Source organism: Eptesicus fuscus, chromosome 2, assembly GCF_027574615.1.
Source record: "Eptesicus fuscus isolate TK198812 chromosome 2, DD_ASM_mEF_20220401, whole genome shotgun sequence".
Lineage (NCBI taxonomy): Eukaryota > Metazoa > Chordata > Mammalia > Chiroptera > Vespertilionidae > Eptesicus > Eptesicus fuscus.
Window position 1 is genome coordinate 15,656,533 of NC_072474.1, and position 13,816 is coordinate 15,670,348.

Below are 13,816 nucleotides of genomic sequence, written 5' to 3' on the forward strand. Positions count from 1 at the left end.
TAAAGCTAGAGATGAATGATCTCCTTTATACATGGTAAATGAAGACAGTTGCTATATGCTAGCATATTAAAAACATAAGTATATTATTTTTAGTCCTAATAGCAATCATATTATAGTTGAACTACATTAAAAAATTGTTTTCCTCTTATTACCTTTAGGGCTTCAGGTGCACAACTTTTCTTTTTCTTTTGTACAACTTATATCTTTATAAACTTAAAAAAAAAAGATATCAGTCCAGCTAGCATGGCTCAATGGTTGAGTGTCAATCTATGAACCAGGAGGTCACAGTTTGATTCCTGGTTAGAGCACATGCCTGGGTTGTAGGTTCCATCCTGAGTTGGGGGTGTGCAGGAAGCAGCCAATCAATGTTCCTCTCTGATCATTGATGTTTGTTTCTCTCTCTCCCTCTCTCTCTCTCTCTCTTCCTCTGTGAGATCAATAATAAAATTTTTTAAAGTATCAGTTAATGCGATCAATCGTTTAAAAAGGCATATACTCCTATTGCCCAAACTCATACCATGAGAGTAAATACATCAGAGCTTCTCAAATGTTAATATGTACAGTAATCTCCTGAGATCTAGTTAAAATGCAGATTCTGAATCAGTAAGTGGGGGCTGATCTAAGATTCTGCATTTCGATAAAGCTCCCATGTGATACCAATGCTATTGATTACTGGTCCTCGTTTTGAGATACAGGGAATTACATTCTCATCAACTCTTTAAGCTACTAAAGACCTCTTAAGTGCCTACTGGTCAAAAACAGTGGTCTTTCTCCATAAACTTTTAGGCTTTATTTTCACTTATACATATGCACTTTGGATGATTCCCTGCATCACAAATAACATATTAAATTTCAAATATCCATACATCTTAAATAGTCAGACCTATATTCTTTTTTAAATTTTTATTGAATTTATTGGGGTGATATCAGTTAATAAAATTATGTTTCAGATACACAATTCCATAATACATCATCTTTATATTGTATTGTGTATTCAACACCCATAGTCAAGTCTCCTTTCATCACCATTTATCCTCTCCTTACCCTCTTCTACCTTCCCTCACTCCCTTTCCCTCTAGTAATCACCATACTGTTGTCTGTGTCTAAGGGTTTTTTGTTTTGATTTGGATTTTTAGATAATCCTGTCACCTTTCCAACCAGCCTCCCAATCCCCCTCCCCTCTAACATCTGACATTCTATTTTCTGAATCTGATTTTCTTTTTAAAATCCTCATCCAAGGATATTTTTTCCATTGATTTTTAAAAAATATATTTTATTGATTTTTTACAGAGACGAAGGGAGAGGGATCGATGAGAGACAAACATCTATCAGCTGCCTTCTGCACACCTCCTTCTGGGGATGTGCCCCCAACCAAGGTTCATGCCCTTGACTGGAGTCAAACCTGGGACCTTTCAGTCCACAGGCCAATGCTCTATCCACTGAGCCAAACCGGTTAGGACCCCATTGATTTTTTTTTTAGAAAGAATGGAAGGGAGGGAGAGGAGAGGAAGGGAGAGAGACAAACATCAATGTGAGAAAGACACAGCAATTGGTTGCCTTTTGCTCCCACCCTGACCTGGGCCAGGGATTGAACCTGCAACTGAGATACATGCTCTTGGCTGGGAATCAAACCCAAGACACTCAGTCCCCAGGCTGATGCTCTAACCACTGAAGAACCAGCCAAGTCTGATTCTATTTTGCTTATTTTGTTCATTAGATTGCACATATAAGTAAAACTATATCATATTTGTCTTGCTGACTGTTTTATTTCACTTAGCATAATACTCTCCAGGTCCATCCATGCTGTCAAGAAAGGTAAAATACACTGCTTTTTCACAGCCAAGCAGTATTCCATTGTGTAAATGTACCACAGCCTTTTTATCTACTCATCTACTAATGGGCACTTGGGCTGCTTCCAAATCTTGGCTATCCTATCTAATAAAAGAGTAATATGCAGCCGAAACCGGTTTGGCTCAGTGGATAGAGCGTCGGTCTGCAGACTGAAAGGTCCCAGATTCGATTCCAGTAAAGGGCATGTACATTGGTTGCGGGCACATCCCTGGTAGGGTGTGTGCAGGAGGCAGCTGGTAGATGTTTCTCTCTCATCGATGTTTCTAGCTCTCTATCCCTCTCCCTTCCTCTCTGTAAAAAATCAATAAAATATTTTTTTAAAAAGAAGAGTAATATGCAAATTGACCATCACTCCAACACACAAGATGGCTGCCCCAATGTAGACACAAGATGGCCGGCAGGGGAGGGCAGTTGTGGGCAATCAGGCCAGCAGGGGAGGGCAGTTGGGAGGGACCAGGCCTGCAAGGGAGGGCAGTTGGGGGCGATCAGGCCTACAGGGGAGGGCAGATAGGGGTGACCGGGCTGGCAGAAGAGGGCAGTTGGGGGCAACCAGGCCTGCAGGGAAAGACAGTTGGGGGGGACCCAGGCCTGCAGGGGAGGGCAGTTGGGGGGGACCAGGCCTGCAGGGGAGGGCAGTTGGGGGGGGGACCAGACCAGCAGGGGAGGGAAGTTAGGGGTGATCAGGCCTGCAGAGGAGGGCAGTTGGGGGTGACCAGGCCTGCAGAAGAGGGCAGTTGGGGGGGACCAGGCCTGCAGGGAAGGGCAGTTAGGGGCTACCAGGCTAGCAAAGGAGGGCAGTTTGGGGCGACCAGGCTGGCAAGGGAGGGAAGTTAGGGGTGACCGGGCCAGCAGGGGAGGGCAGTTGGGGGCAACCAGGCCTGCAGGGGAGGACAGTTAGGGGCAACCAGGCCGGCAGGGGAGGGCAATTAGGGGTGACCAGGCCGGCAGGGGAGGGCAGTTAGGGGAAATCGGGCTGGCAGGGGAGCAGTTAGGTGTCGATCAGGTCGGCAGGGGAGTGGTTAGGGGGTGATCAGGCTGGCAGGCAGAAGCAGTTAGGGGCAATCAGGCAGGTAGGCAGGCGAGCAGTTGGGAGCCAGCAGTCCTGGATTGTGAGAGCGGTCCCAGATTGGAGAGGGTGCAGGCTGGGCTGAGGGACACACACACACACACACACACACACACACACACAGTGCACGAATTTTGTGCACCGGGCCTCTAGTTATAAATAACGCTGCTGGTGTATATATTCTTTAGAATCAGTGTTTTGGATTTCTTCTGATATAATCCCAGAAGTGGAGTCACTGGGTTCAGACCTCTATTCTTATTTAAGTCTACCTAATTAATGAAACTAAAGACTTAAAATTAAAATCTATCATAAGCATTGTATTCTAGTCTCACTTAGAAAATCATAGTAGCAGCATAGTTCTTGAATCTCCCTTATTCTTCCAACAACCAAAAAAGCAAGAATAACAACAACAAAAAGAAAAATACCAAAAGGTTAGAGCATTGTCCTAATATGCCAAGGTTGCAGGTTAGATCCCTGATCAGGGCACATACAAGAATCAACCAATGAATACATAAATATGTGGAATAGCAAATTGATGTTTCTCTCACTACATCTCTCTAAAACTCAATTTAAAAAAACACCCCAAATCCCCATTAAATGAATGACTGTCAAACACTATTTGATAGCAGCAAAAACAGCATTACAACAGTCCTATAATGTCAGTTGTAGAAAGCAGAGAATTACTAGTGAGTCTTATTCCACACCCCAAAATCAATTAATGTAACATACCACATTAACAGACTAAAGGACAAAAGCCACATGATTATGGCAACAGATGCAGAAAAAACATTTGACAAAATCCAAGATAATAATGCTGAAGAAATTAACAATATAAGAGAATTTCCTCAAGTTGACAAAAAGCACCTATGAAAACTCACAACTAGCATTCACACTTAACATAAAAAGACTGAGTTTTGCGGCCCCCAAATAAGGAGCACCACAAAGATGTCTGCTTTTATAATTTCTATTTAATATTGTAGAAGTTCTAGCCAGGGAAGTTAGGCAAGAAAAAAAAAAAAGATACAGAGCTTCCAGATTGGAAAGATAGAGGTAGAATAATCTCTTTTTTGCAGATGACATGTTCTTCTATATAGAAAATCCTAAGAAATTTACAAAAAACTATTAGAACTAATAAATAGTTTGGTGATGTTGGAGATACAAGGTCAATATACAAAAATCAATTATTGTTATGTATTTCTATAACCTAATAATAAACTATCCAAAAATAAAATTAGAAAATGATTCAAATTAAAAAAGCCCCCAAAAGAGTAAAATACTTAAAAACACATTTGACAAAATAAAGTGTAAGAAAGAATTATACACTGCAAATGACAAAAACAGTGTTATAAGAATTTAAAGATCTAAATAAGTGAAGTAGAAGGCAATATTGTTGTGATGACAATACTTTCCAAAGTGATCTATAATTCAGTGCAATCCCTATCAAAATCTCAGCTGGCACTTTTGGCAAAAATTGACAAACTGATTCTAAAATTCATCTGGAAATGCAAGGGATCCAGAATAGTCAGAACAATCTTGAAAAAGAACAAAGTTGGACAGCTCAAACTTTCTAATTTCAAAACTTACTATCTATATATATAAAAGCCTAATATGCTAAGTGTCCAACTGCCAACTGTTCAACTGTTCGACTGATAGCTATGACGTGCACTGACCACCAGGGGCAGATGCTCAACAGACAGGCATGGAAACTGATAAATCTCAGAGGGAAGAGAGAAGGGTGGGAAGAGGTTAACCAAAGATCTTATATGTATACTAGGGGCCCAGTGCATGAATTTGTGCACCTTGAAAGGAACTGTGAGCCATGAGGCTGTGGTGGGCACAGGGGCGGGTCTTGACCCATCCTCCACGCCACCACCAGGCCCCTCCCACCACGGCCCCCAGTCCCCTCTATGCTGGCAGCCTGCCGCTGCCGCCCCCACACCCTGATGGCGCCAGTCTCACTCACACCCACTAACAGCGTGAGGCAATTGGGGCCGGTGCCAGCAGCGGGTGCAAGTGGGGCCAGCGTCGTCAGCCGGTGCTAGCAGCAGCTGCTGCCCCAATCACGCCTCAGGAGCAGGGGAAGGTAGAGAAGCCCTCAGGGTCAATGGAGGCTGGCAGCCGCCGCTCACACCCACTAATGGCACCAAGTGATCGTTTCAGCGCTTGGCAGCAGGTGCAAGCAGCAGCTCCAGCGCCAGTTGCAGATGCAAGCGGGGTTGGCACTGGCAGTGGGTGTGAGAGGTAGCTGCCAGCCCGAATTACCCCTCAAGAACATGGGGAGGTGGAGAAGTTCTGAGGGGCGATTGGGGCCAGTGCCAGGCGCCAGCAGTGGGTGCAAGCAGGGCTGGCGCCGGCACCAGGTTCCAGCGCCGGGTGGAACCGCGGTGCGCAGGAGCAAAGAATTTTCAGTAACCACCAGAGGCTCGCCCTGATGACAGCGACCAGCACCCCCACTCACCTGCTCTACCATCCCGCTACAGCCGACACCCACCATGTTCTGTGCTCTGCCACCTGCTACTGACGCCCGCCATGTTCTGTGCACGCCCCCTGGTGGTCAGGGCACGTCATAGCAATTGGTTGTTTGGTTGTTCTGCCGTTCGGTCTATTTGCATATTAGAGTTTTATATAGATAGACTAGAGGCCCGGTGCACCGTGCACCAGTGGGGTCCCTCAGCCTGGCCTGCGGGGACTGGGCTGCAACCGGCAGTCTGACATCCCCCAAGGAGTCCCAGATTGCGAGAGGGCACAGGCCAGGCTAAGGGACCCCACCGGTGCACGAATCTGTGCAGCAGGCTTCTAGTATATGTATATTCTGAAAAAGCCAATGGGGAAAAGATACATCTGTTCTATTAACCCTACATGGCTATTTTGAACAAAATGCTTTGTTTAAATAAAAATGTCAACAGGGCAGCCCTAGCCAGTTTGGCTCAGTGGATTGAGCTTTGGACCAAAGGTTCCCAGGTTCGATTCTGGTCAAGGACACATACCTTAGTTGCAGCCTCCTCCCCTGCCTGGGCCCTGGTCAGGGCTCTTGTAGGAGGCAACCAATCAATGTGTTTCTCTCACATTGATGTTTCTCTTTGTCTTCCCCTCTCTCTTCCACTCTCCCTAAAAATCACTGGAAAATTATCCTTGGGTAAGGATTAGCAACAACAACAACAACAAAAAGTCAACAGGCAAACTGTCCTGCAATGTGGCAATATTTTACAAAATTGCAAACACCCAACAAACACCCATATCCTTTGATCCAGCAATTATATTTTAAATACTATTTCTTATTTTATACTTCCACATATATAGAATGACATTTGGACATGGTCAAGTTCAGCAGCATTTGAAGCTCAGAAGAGGAAACAATCTAAATGTACATTAGAATGGTATGGATTATGTTACAATGTCCTTACCACCCCTAGACTCAGATATGATTCAAAATACAGAGTATTCTAACTTTGTAAAGGTAATACACTATATATACTGTATATTACATAACACAACAGAATGTAGGCAGCTCTCACTAAAAAAAAAAAAAATTAAGCCTTGGCCAGTGTGGATCAGTTGGCTGGGCATCATCCTGTATGCTGGAAGGGTACCGGTTTGATTCCCAGTCAGGGTACATGCCTCGGGGTAGGTAGAAGGGCTCCATCCCCAGTAGGAGGTGTGCAGGAGGCAGCCCATCAATGTTCCACTCTCACATTGATGTTTCTCTCTCTCCCTCTAAAATTCAATGAAAAAATATTTTTTTTTAAATTAAGATTTTTTTTTTCAGCAAAATATATGAATAGTTCTAGATAGACTAAATAAAGACTTCAAATAGCTTCATGTCATTTTAAGTTAGGGTTTGCTCCTCAATTTGTTCATATCAGGACAAGTTTTGCTGCCAAATCTATATATATAAAAGCCTAAGTGACCGAATGACCGAACGACTGGTCACTATGATGTGCACTGACCACCAGACTCAACGCAGGAGCTGCCCCCTGGTGGTTAGTGTGCTCCCACAGTGGGAGTGCCGCTCAGCTGACCAACGGGTGCCAGATGCAGGGCTCACGGCTGGCGAGCACCACTGCAGCAGCACGAGCCTCTCCCAATTGAAACTGACTGGGCACGAGCCTGCAGCAGGTGCAGCAAGGCTGGGATGAGTGGAAGCAGCAGGCAGGAGTGGGAGGCGGTGTTGGACGGCCAGTTTCTGCCCGATCCAGGCAGGCCATGCCGAGGGACCCCACCGGTGCACAAATCCGTACTCCGAGCCTCTAGTGAGTTATAAAAAAAAACAACAACCTTGGGTTTATCAAGCTTTCATAATTTTCAAATTAAAACTAAGGAATTGTGGAACTGAACCACTATTATTATTATTCACTCTTCCTTATTTTTATAATTAGTTGTTTAAATATCTGTCTCTGAAAAAATAAATAAATAAGCATCTGCCTCTGGCCAGTAGGCTGGACACTACTAAAGCAGGTCCAGATTTATGGCCATCTGCATCCTAAAACATGCTTCATACAGAGAAAAACACTTAATATTCTTTCTGAATTGAATAAGCCTGAGTAAGGAAGAGTATTTTATAATATTTGGCTCCTCTAGGCAAATCAGATATAGAAGGTATGGTACAGAGTTATGCCCAGTAAGCAGTCACTATCAGTTATGGCAGACACAAACTGCAGGCCTTATGACAGAACAGGATGATTACTGTCCTGAAACACTGTAATTGCCATCAATTAGTAAAAGATGCCTTATAAATAGGAATGGCAAAAAAAAAAAAGGGGGGGGGATACCATATATATTAAAACACACAATTTTCATTTAAATTGACTCTTATTGGTTCATTTCACTCTGCTTTCTAATAAAATTTCAAGAGCAAATGTTTAAAATTAATGCCAGCAAATGTGCATATTCAACGCCTGCTAATATATAAAAGATACACATCTTTCAATTATTTATGGAGTACACAAAAAGACACAGACCCTGGCCAGAAAAAAAAGGAGACTTATGTAATACTTTCAACAATAAAGATTTTAAAAGATATATGTATATCTAAAATAAATAAAATCAATCAATAATAAATATAAAAAATAATTATTGATATTTCTATCTCCCCCTCTTCCTTCCTTTCTGAAATCAATAAAAAAAATTAAAAATAAGAATAAATAAAATCCAAGCTAAGTGAATTCAATGATACCTTATTTTAGCTTGCTAAGCTACAGTTAAACCAAGCACTTGCCCTGGCTGCGTGGCTCATCTGGCTGGAGCATCATCCCATACATCAAAAGGTTGTGGGTTTAATTCTTGATCAAGGCACATGCCAGGCCTGTGGGCTCGATCTCCAGTAAGGGGTCTGAAGGAGGCAGCTGATCAATGTTTCTCTAATCAATGTTTCTCCTTTCTCTCCCTGCCTCCCTCTCTAAGAAGATGAATAAAAACATTTAGTGTTGTACAAAAGGAGAGAAGGTTAAGCACTCCCTTTGACAAGGATGGAAGAGGCTCTCGGGCCTAACAACAAGCATACGGTTAAGGCATTGCCACCTACTTCGTGGCATCTATTAAAAAAAAAACACAAAAAAACATATTTAAATAATAATAATTTTAAAAATAAATAAAATCAATAAAAACATATTCTCAGGTGAAGATTAGAAATAAACAAACAAAAACAAACACCTAGCACTTTAAAGTAAATATAGCATTTTAAAATTAGCTAAAAAATTATTTTAGCCATGATACTGATAATATAAATAAAGCAAAATAGAAAATATAATCCATCAGAATAAAACTATGAATTCTGTTACAATTTTATACATACTAAGTGAACTACCTATCATGTTTCAATAACTTAAGAGTTGCCCTGACCGGTTTGGCTCAGTGGATAGAGCGTCAGCCTGCGGACTGAATGGTCCCGGGTTCGATTCCAGTCAAGGGCATGTACCTTGGTTGCAGGCACATCCCCAGTGGGGGGTGTGCAGAAGGCAGCTGATCGATGTTTCTCTCTCATCGATGTTTCTAGCTCTCTGTCCCTCTCCCTTCCTCTCTGTAAAAAATAAATAAAATATATTTAAAAAATATATAAATAACTTAAGAGTTAAAACTTAAGATTTTATAATATTTTTAGTATATTTTTATTGATTTCAGAGAGGGAGAGAGAGATAGAAACATCAGTGATGAGAGAGAATCATTGATCAGTTGCCTCCTGCACGCCCCCACTGGAAATCAAGCCCACAGTTGGGGACGTGCACTGGCTGGGAATCAAACCATGACCTCCTGGTTCATAGGTCAACGCTCCACTACCAAGCCACACCCACCTAGATATATTTTAGAACTTTATGAAATTTATTTGCTTGGATTTAAAACTCTTGAGTGACAAGCTTATAAGTTATATAAATTTGTGCAGAATTCTTTGATATGTGAATTTTAAACAAAATTTTACATGGATTTCACTTTTCCTACCTTCTAAGTATTTAGAGATTTTCTCCAGTCGGACTGGCATGTGAGAATAAAAAAAAATTAGACATATAAGTATTAATGTATTATAATGTATCAGTTGCTGAGTTAAAAATGAGGTAAAATAGTCCAACCTGAAGTTAAATCAGAACTTCTGCCACTCTTTTTATCCTCCACAATTTCATAAAATGGACCTATGACATGTAGCAATTCTTCAACTTTCTCAGTCATTGGCATTGTTTCAAGAATCTGTAATCAAAAGAAACAAATCTTGTGAAATCACAAATTATTAAGCTGATCTAAATTACTAACCAATAATACAACATTTTGATAATTTTGATATATGAGGTTCATTTATAGACTCCCAAAGTATCTATATTAATTACATACTTAATGTATATAACCTCCTAGAAAAGTTTCAAATATATTAAAAACTTAAAAATGTTCTCATTTTGCCCTAGCCGGTTTGGCTCAGTGGCTAGAGCATCAGCCTGCGATAATTTTTTATGACCCATGAATGATGTTATAAATATCCTTGATTCCAGTTAAGGGCATGTACCTGGCTTGCAGGCTCCTCCCCGGCCCAGGCCCTGGTCAGGGCTCATGCAGGAGGCAACCAATTGATGTGTTTCTCTCACACTGATGTTTCTCTTTGTCTTTCCCTCTCTCTTTCACTCTCCCTAAAAATCAATGAAAATATATCATCAACAAAGGATTAACAACAACATAAATAGTTCTCATTTTGAAAACTAAGTTTCATGTAAAATTTTATACAATTTATAAATTGTGCATTAAAAACTAAGGACACTAATGGTAAATAAAATAGAAAGCTGTGGATTAGTATAAACTGTATGTTCTTTAACTCTATGGTATTATTTTTTAAAATATATTTTTTTACTAGAGGCCCGGTGCATGAAATTCATGCACGGGGGGGAGGGGAGTGTCCCTCAGCCCAGCCCAAACCCTCTCCAATCTGGGACCCCTCAAGGGATGTCCAACTGCCCATTTAGGCCTGATCCAGTCGGACATCTCTCTCACAATCCAGGACTGCTGGCTCCCAACTGCTCACCTGCCTGCCTTCCTGATTGCCTCTAACCACTTCTGCCTGCCAGCCTGATCACTCCCTAACCACTCCCCTGCCAGCCTGATTGATGCCTAACTGCTCCCCTGCCAGCCTGATTGCCCCTAACAGCCCTCCCCTGTAGGCTTGGTCACCCCAAACTGCCCTCCCCTGCAGGCCTGGTCACCCCTAACTGCCCTCCAATGCAGGCCTGGTCACCCCTAACTGCCCTCCCCTGCAGGCCTGGTCACCCCTAACTGCCCTCCCCTGCAGAACTGGTCCCCCCAACTTCCCTCTTCTGCTGGCCTGGTCACCCCTCACTGCTCTCCCCTGTAGGCTTGATTGCCCCCAACTGCTCTCTCTTGCAGGCCTGGTCCTTCCCAACTGCCCTCCCCTGCTGGCCTGATCACCCACAACTGCCCTCCCTTGCAGACCTGGTCCCTCCCAACTGCCCTCTCCTGCTGGCCATCTTGTGTCCACATGGCAGCAGTCATCTTTGACCACATGAGGCAGCCATCTTGTGTGTTGGAGTGACAGTCAATTTGCATATTATCCTTTGATTAGATAGGATAGAGGCCTGGTGCATGGGTGGGGGCCAGCTGGCTTGCCCTGAAGGGTGTTCTGGATCAGGGTGGGGGTTCCCTTGGAGTGTGGGGGGCCTGGGCGAGGGGCCTGTGGTGGTTTGCAGGCCGGCCATGCTCCCTGGTGACCCAAGTGGAGGCCCTAGTATCTGGGATTTATTTATGTTCTATAATTGAAACTTTGTAGCCTTGAGCGGAGCCAAGCCTCCTGCTTGCTCCATGGCGGCAGCCATTTCTATTGGGACTTATGTATCTTCTATAATAGAAACTTTGTAGCCTTGAGTGGAGGCCTGGGCCCACCAGGGCAGGCGGAAAGCTTGGCTTTCTCCATTGCCGGGGGCGACCCAAGCCTCCTGCTCTCTGTAGCTGCAGCCATCTTGGTTGGGTTAATTTGCATACTCACTCCTGATTGGCTGGTGGGCATGGCTTGTGGGTATAGCAGAGGTACGGTCAATTTGTATATTACTCTTTTATTAGATAGGATTGATTTCAGAAAGGAAGGGAGAGGGAGAGAGAGAAAGAAACATCAATGATGAGAATCACTGATTGGCTGGCTCCTGCACACCCTTTACTGGGGATTGAGCCCACAACCTGGGCATGTGTCCTTGACTGTAATCAAACCCGGGACCCTTCAGTCAGCAGGCCCACACTCTATCCACTGAGCCAAACCAGCTAGAGCTCTATGGTATTATTTTTAATAGGGCACAAAAGTAAAGTAGGAAATAACCACTTTCAGGCACCTTTATAACTGTGCGCCAATTTAGAAGCATCAAATTTAAACAGCAAGGTATATAAACTAAAAAGGCATTCAAATAAATAGCTATCAATTGGTGATTGATGACAATGCAATATGTCAAAGAAAAGCCATAATGTGCTTCCTTCAAGTCAGGTGTGGGGAATGTCCAACCCCTAGGCCATATGTCCCACGAAATCATTTGATCTGGCCCTGCCAAGGTATTAGGGATGACTTAAATAATTTGTTTGAACAAATATAGCACGCTAATTTTTAAGTTGATAATTTTTTATGACCCATGAATGACGTTATAAATATCCAAATGGCCCTTGGCAGAAAAAAGGTTCCCCACCCTACTTTAAGTGAAAAGGTCTGAATGTACGTATAAAAAGAACACAGTACATACAGGTTTCAGTACTATCCTCGATTTCAGGCATCAACTAGGGGTCTCGGAACATATACCCCATGGTTATGGGGGACTAAGGTACACTGATCTATCTTTAAACTCAACAGACATAATGCAAGTTATTCAAATACTGGCTGATTTTCTGGAAACCCCCACAATGCAGCCTGTAAAATTGTACAGAAAACAAAATTTTATATTTCTTTCTGACTATAAATCAAAATAAACTATATATAAAACATAGATTATTTACCCCAAACCACATTATTCTATTCCCTCAAAGCTAAAATCCTATTAAATTATTTTAGAATTTTTTATTCCCGCAACTTTTTTGGTGGTATTTCACAAAACAGTTTATAAATCATGAAAAGCATAATTTTCATAAAACATTATCTATTATAATATATAAATAAAATTAATAAGGCTCCTTAAAACCTTGAATGCAAAAGCATGGAATAAGATTTATACTAAAAGAGTAATTCTAAAGAGCAATAGTACAGTGATTTGTCAACTATATTTAAAAACATAATTCAAACGACAATGAAAACACAACAATCCAAAATCTATGGGACACAGCGAAAGCAGTCCTGAGAGGGAAGTTCATAGCTCTACAAGCCTACTGCAAAAAACAAGAAACAATGGTAATAAATTACCTAACCCAACAACTCAAAGAGTTAGAGAGAGAGCAACAAGATAAGCCCAGTGTAAGCAGAAGGAAAGAAATAATAAAGATCAGAGCGGAGATAAACGACATAGAGACCAAAGAAACAATACAAAAGATCAACAAAACCAAGAGCTGGTTCTTTGAAAGGATAAACAAGATTGATGGACCTCTAGCCAGGCTCACCAAGAAGCAAAGAGAGAGGACCCAAATAAACAAAATCAGAAATGAAAGAGGTGAAATAACAACAGATCCCGACGAAATACAAAGGATTGTTACAAAATACTACGAACAACTCTACTCCAACAAACTGGACAACCTAGAGGAAATCGACATATTCCTAAAAAAATACAACCTTCCAAAACTCAATCAGGAAGATTCTAAACAGCTCAACATGCCAGTAACTATGGAAGAAATTGAAGCAGTCATCAAAAAGCTTCCGGCAAACAAAAGCCCGGGGCCAGATGGCTTCACAGGAGAGTTTTATCAAACTTTCAAGGAAGAACTAAAACCTATCCTCCTCAGACTATTCCAAAAAATTCAAGAGGAAGGAACACTTCCAGGCTCCTTCTATGAAGCCAGCATCACCCTAATACCAAAACCAGATAAAGACAACTCAATGAAAGAGAATTACAGGCCAATATCCCTCATGAACATTGATGCCAAAATCCTCAACAAAATTCTAGCAAATCGGCTCCAGCAGTACATCAGAAAGATCATACACCATGACCAAGTAGGATTTATTCCAGGAATGCAAGGATGGTACAATATCCGCAAATCAATAAACGTGATACATCACATAAACAAATTGAGAGATAAAAATCACATAGTCATATCAATAGATGCAGAAAGAGCATTTGACAAAATCCAACACCCTTTCTTGATAAAAAACTCTCAACAAGGTGGGAATAGAAGGCTCATACCTCAACATAATAAAAGCTATTTATGATAAACCCACAGCAAACATCATACTCAATGGGCAAAAACTAAAACCATTTCCCCTAAGAACAGGAACAAGACAGGGATGCCCACTCT

At 42.1% G+C, this 13,816-nt stretch overlaps 1 protein-coding gene and 1 non-coding gene across 4 annotated transcripts in view; one reads left to right on the forward strand and one right to left on the reverse strand.

The window, feature by feature from the left end:
- ACBD5 (acyl-CoA binding domain containing 5) overlaps nt 1-13,816 on the reverse strand; it is a 73,829-nt gene that overhangs the window by 40,367 nt on the left and 19,646 nt on the right. For 2 of the 3 annotated variants that reach the window (XM_054725633.1, XM_028138521.2), the window contains exons 5-6: nt 9,478-9,592; nt 9,350-9,382 (exon numbers count right to left, since the gene is read on the reverse strand). In XM_054725633.1, the coding sequence (XP_054581608.1) occupies nt 9,350-9,382; nt 9,478-9,592 (148 nt within the window). The remainder of the gene's footprint in view (nt 1-9,349; nt 9,383-9,477; nt 9,593-13,816) is intronic. The other variant, XM_054725628.1, reaches the window with a different exon arrangement.
- LOC129147409 (U6atac minor spliceosomal RNA) lies at nt 8,338-8,464 on the forward strand. Its single transcript, XR_008554768.1, has one exon. It is a non-coding gene; the product is annotated as a U6atac minor spliceosomal RNA (small nuclear RNA).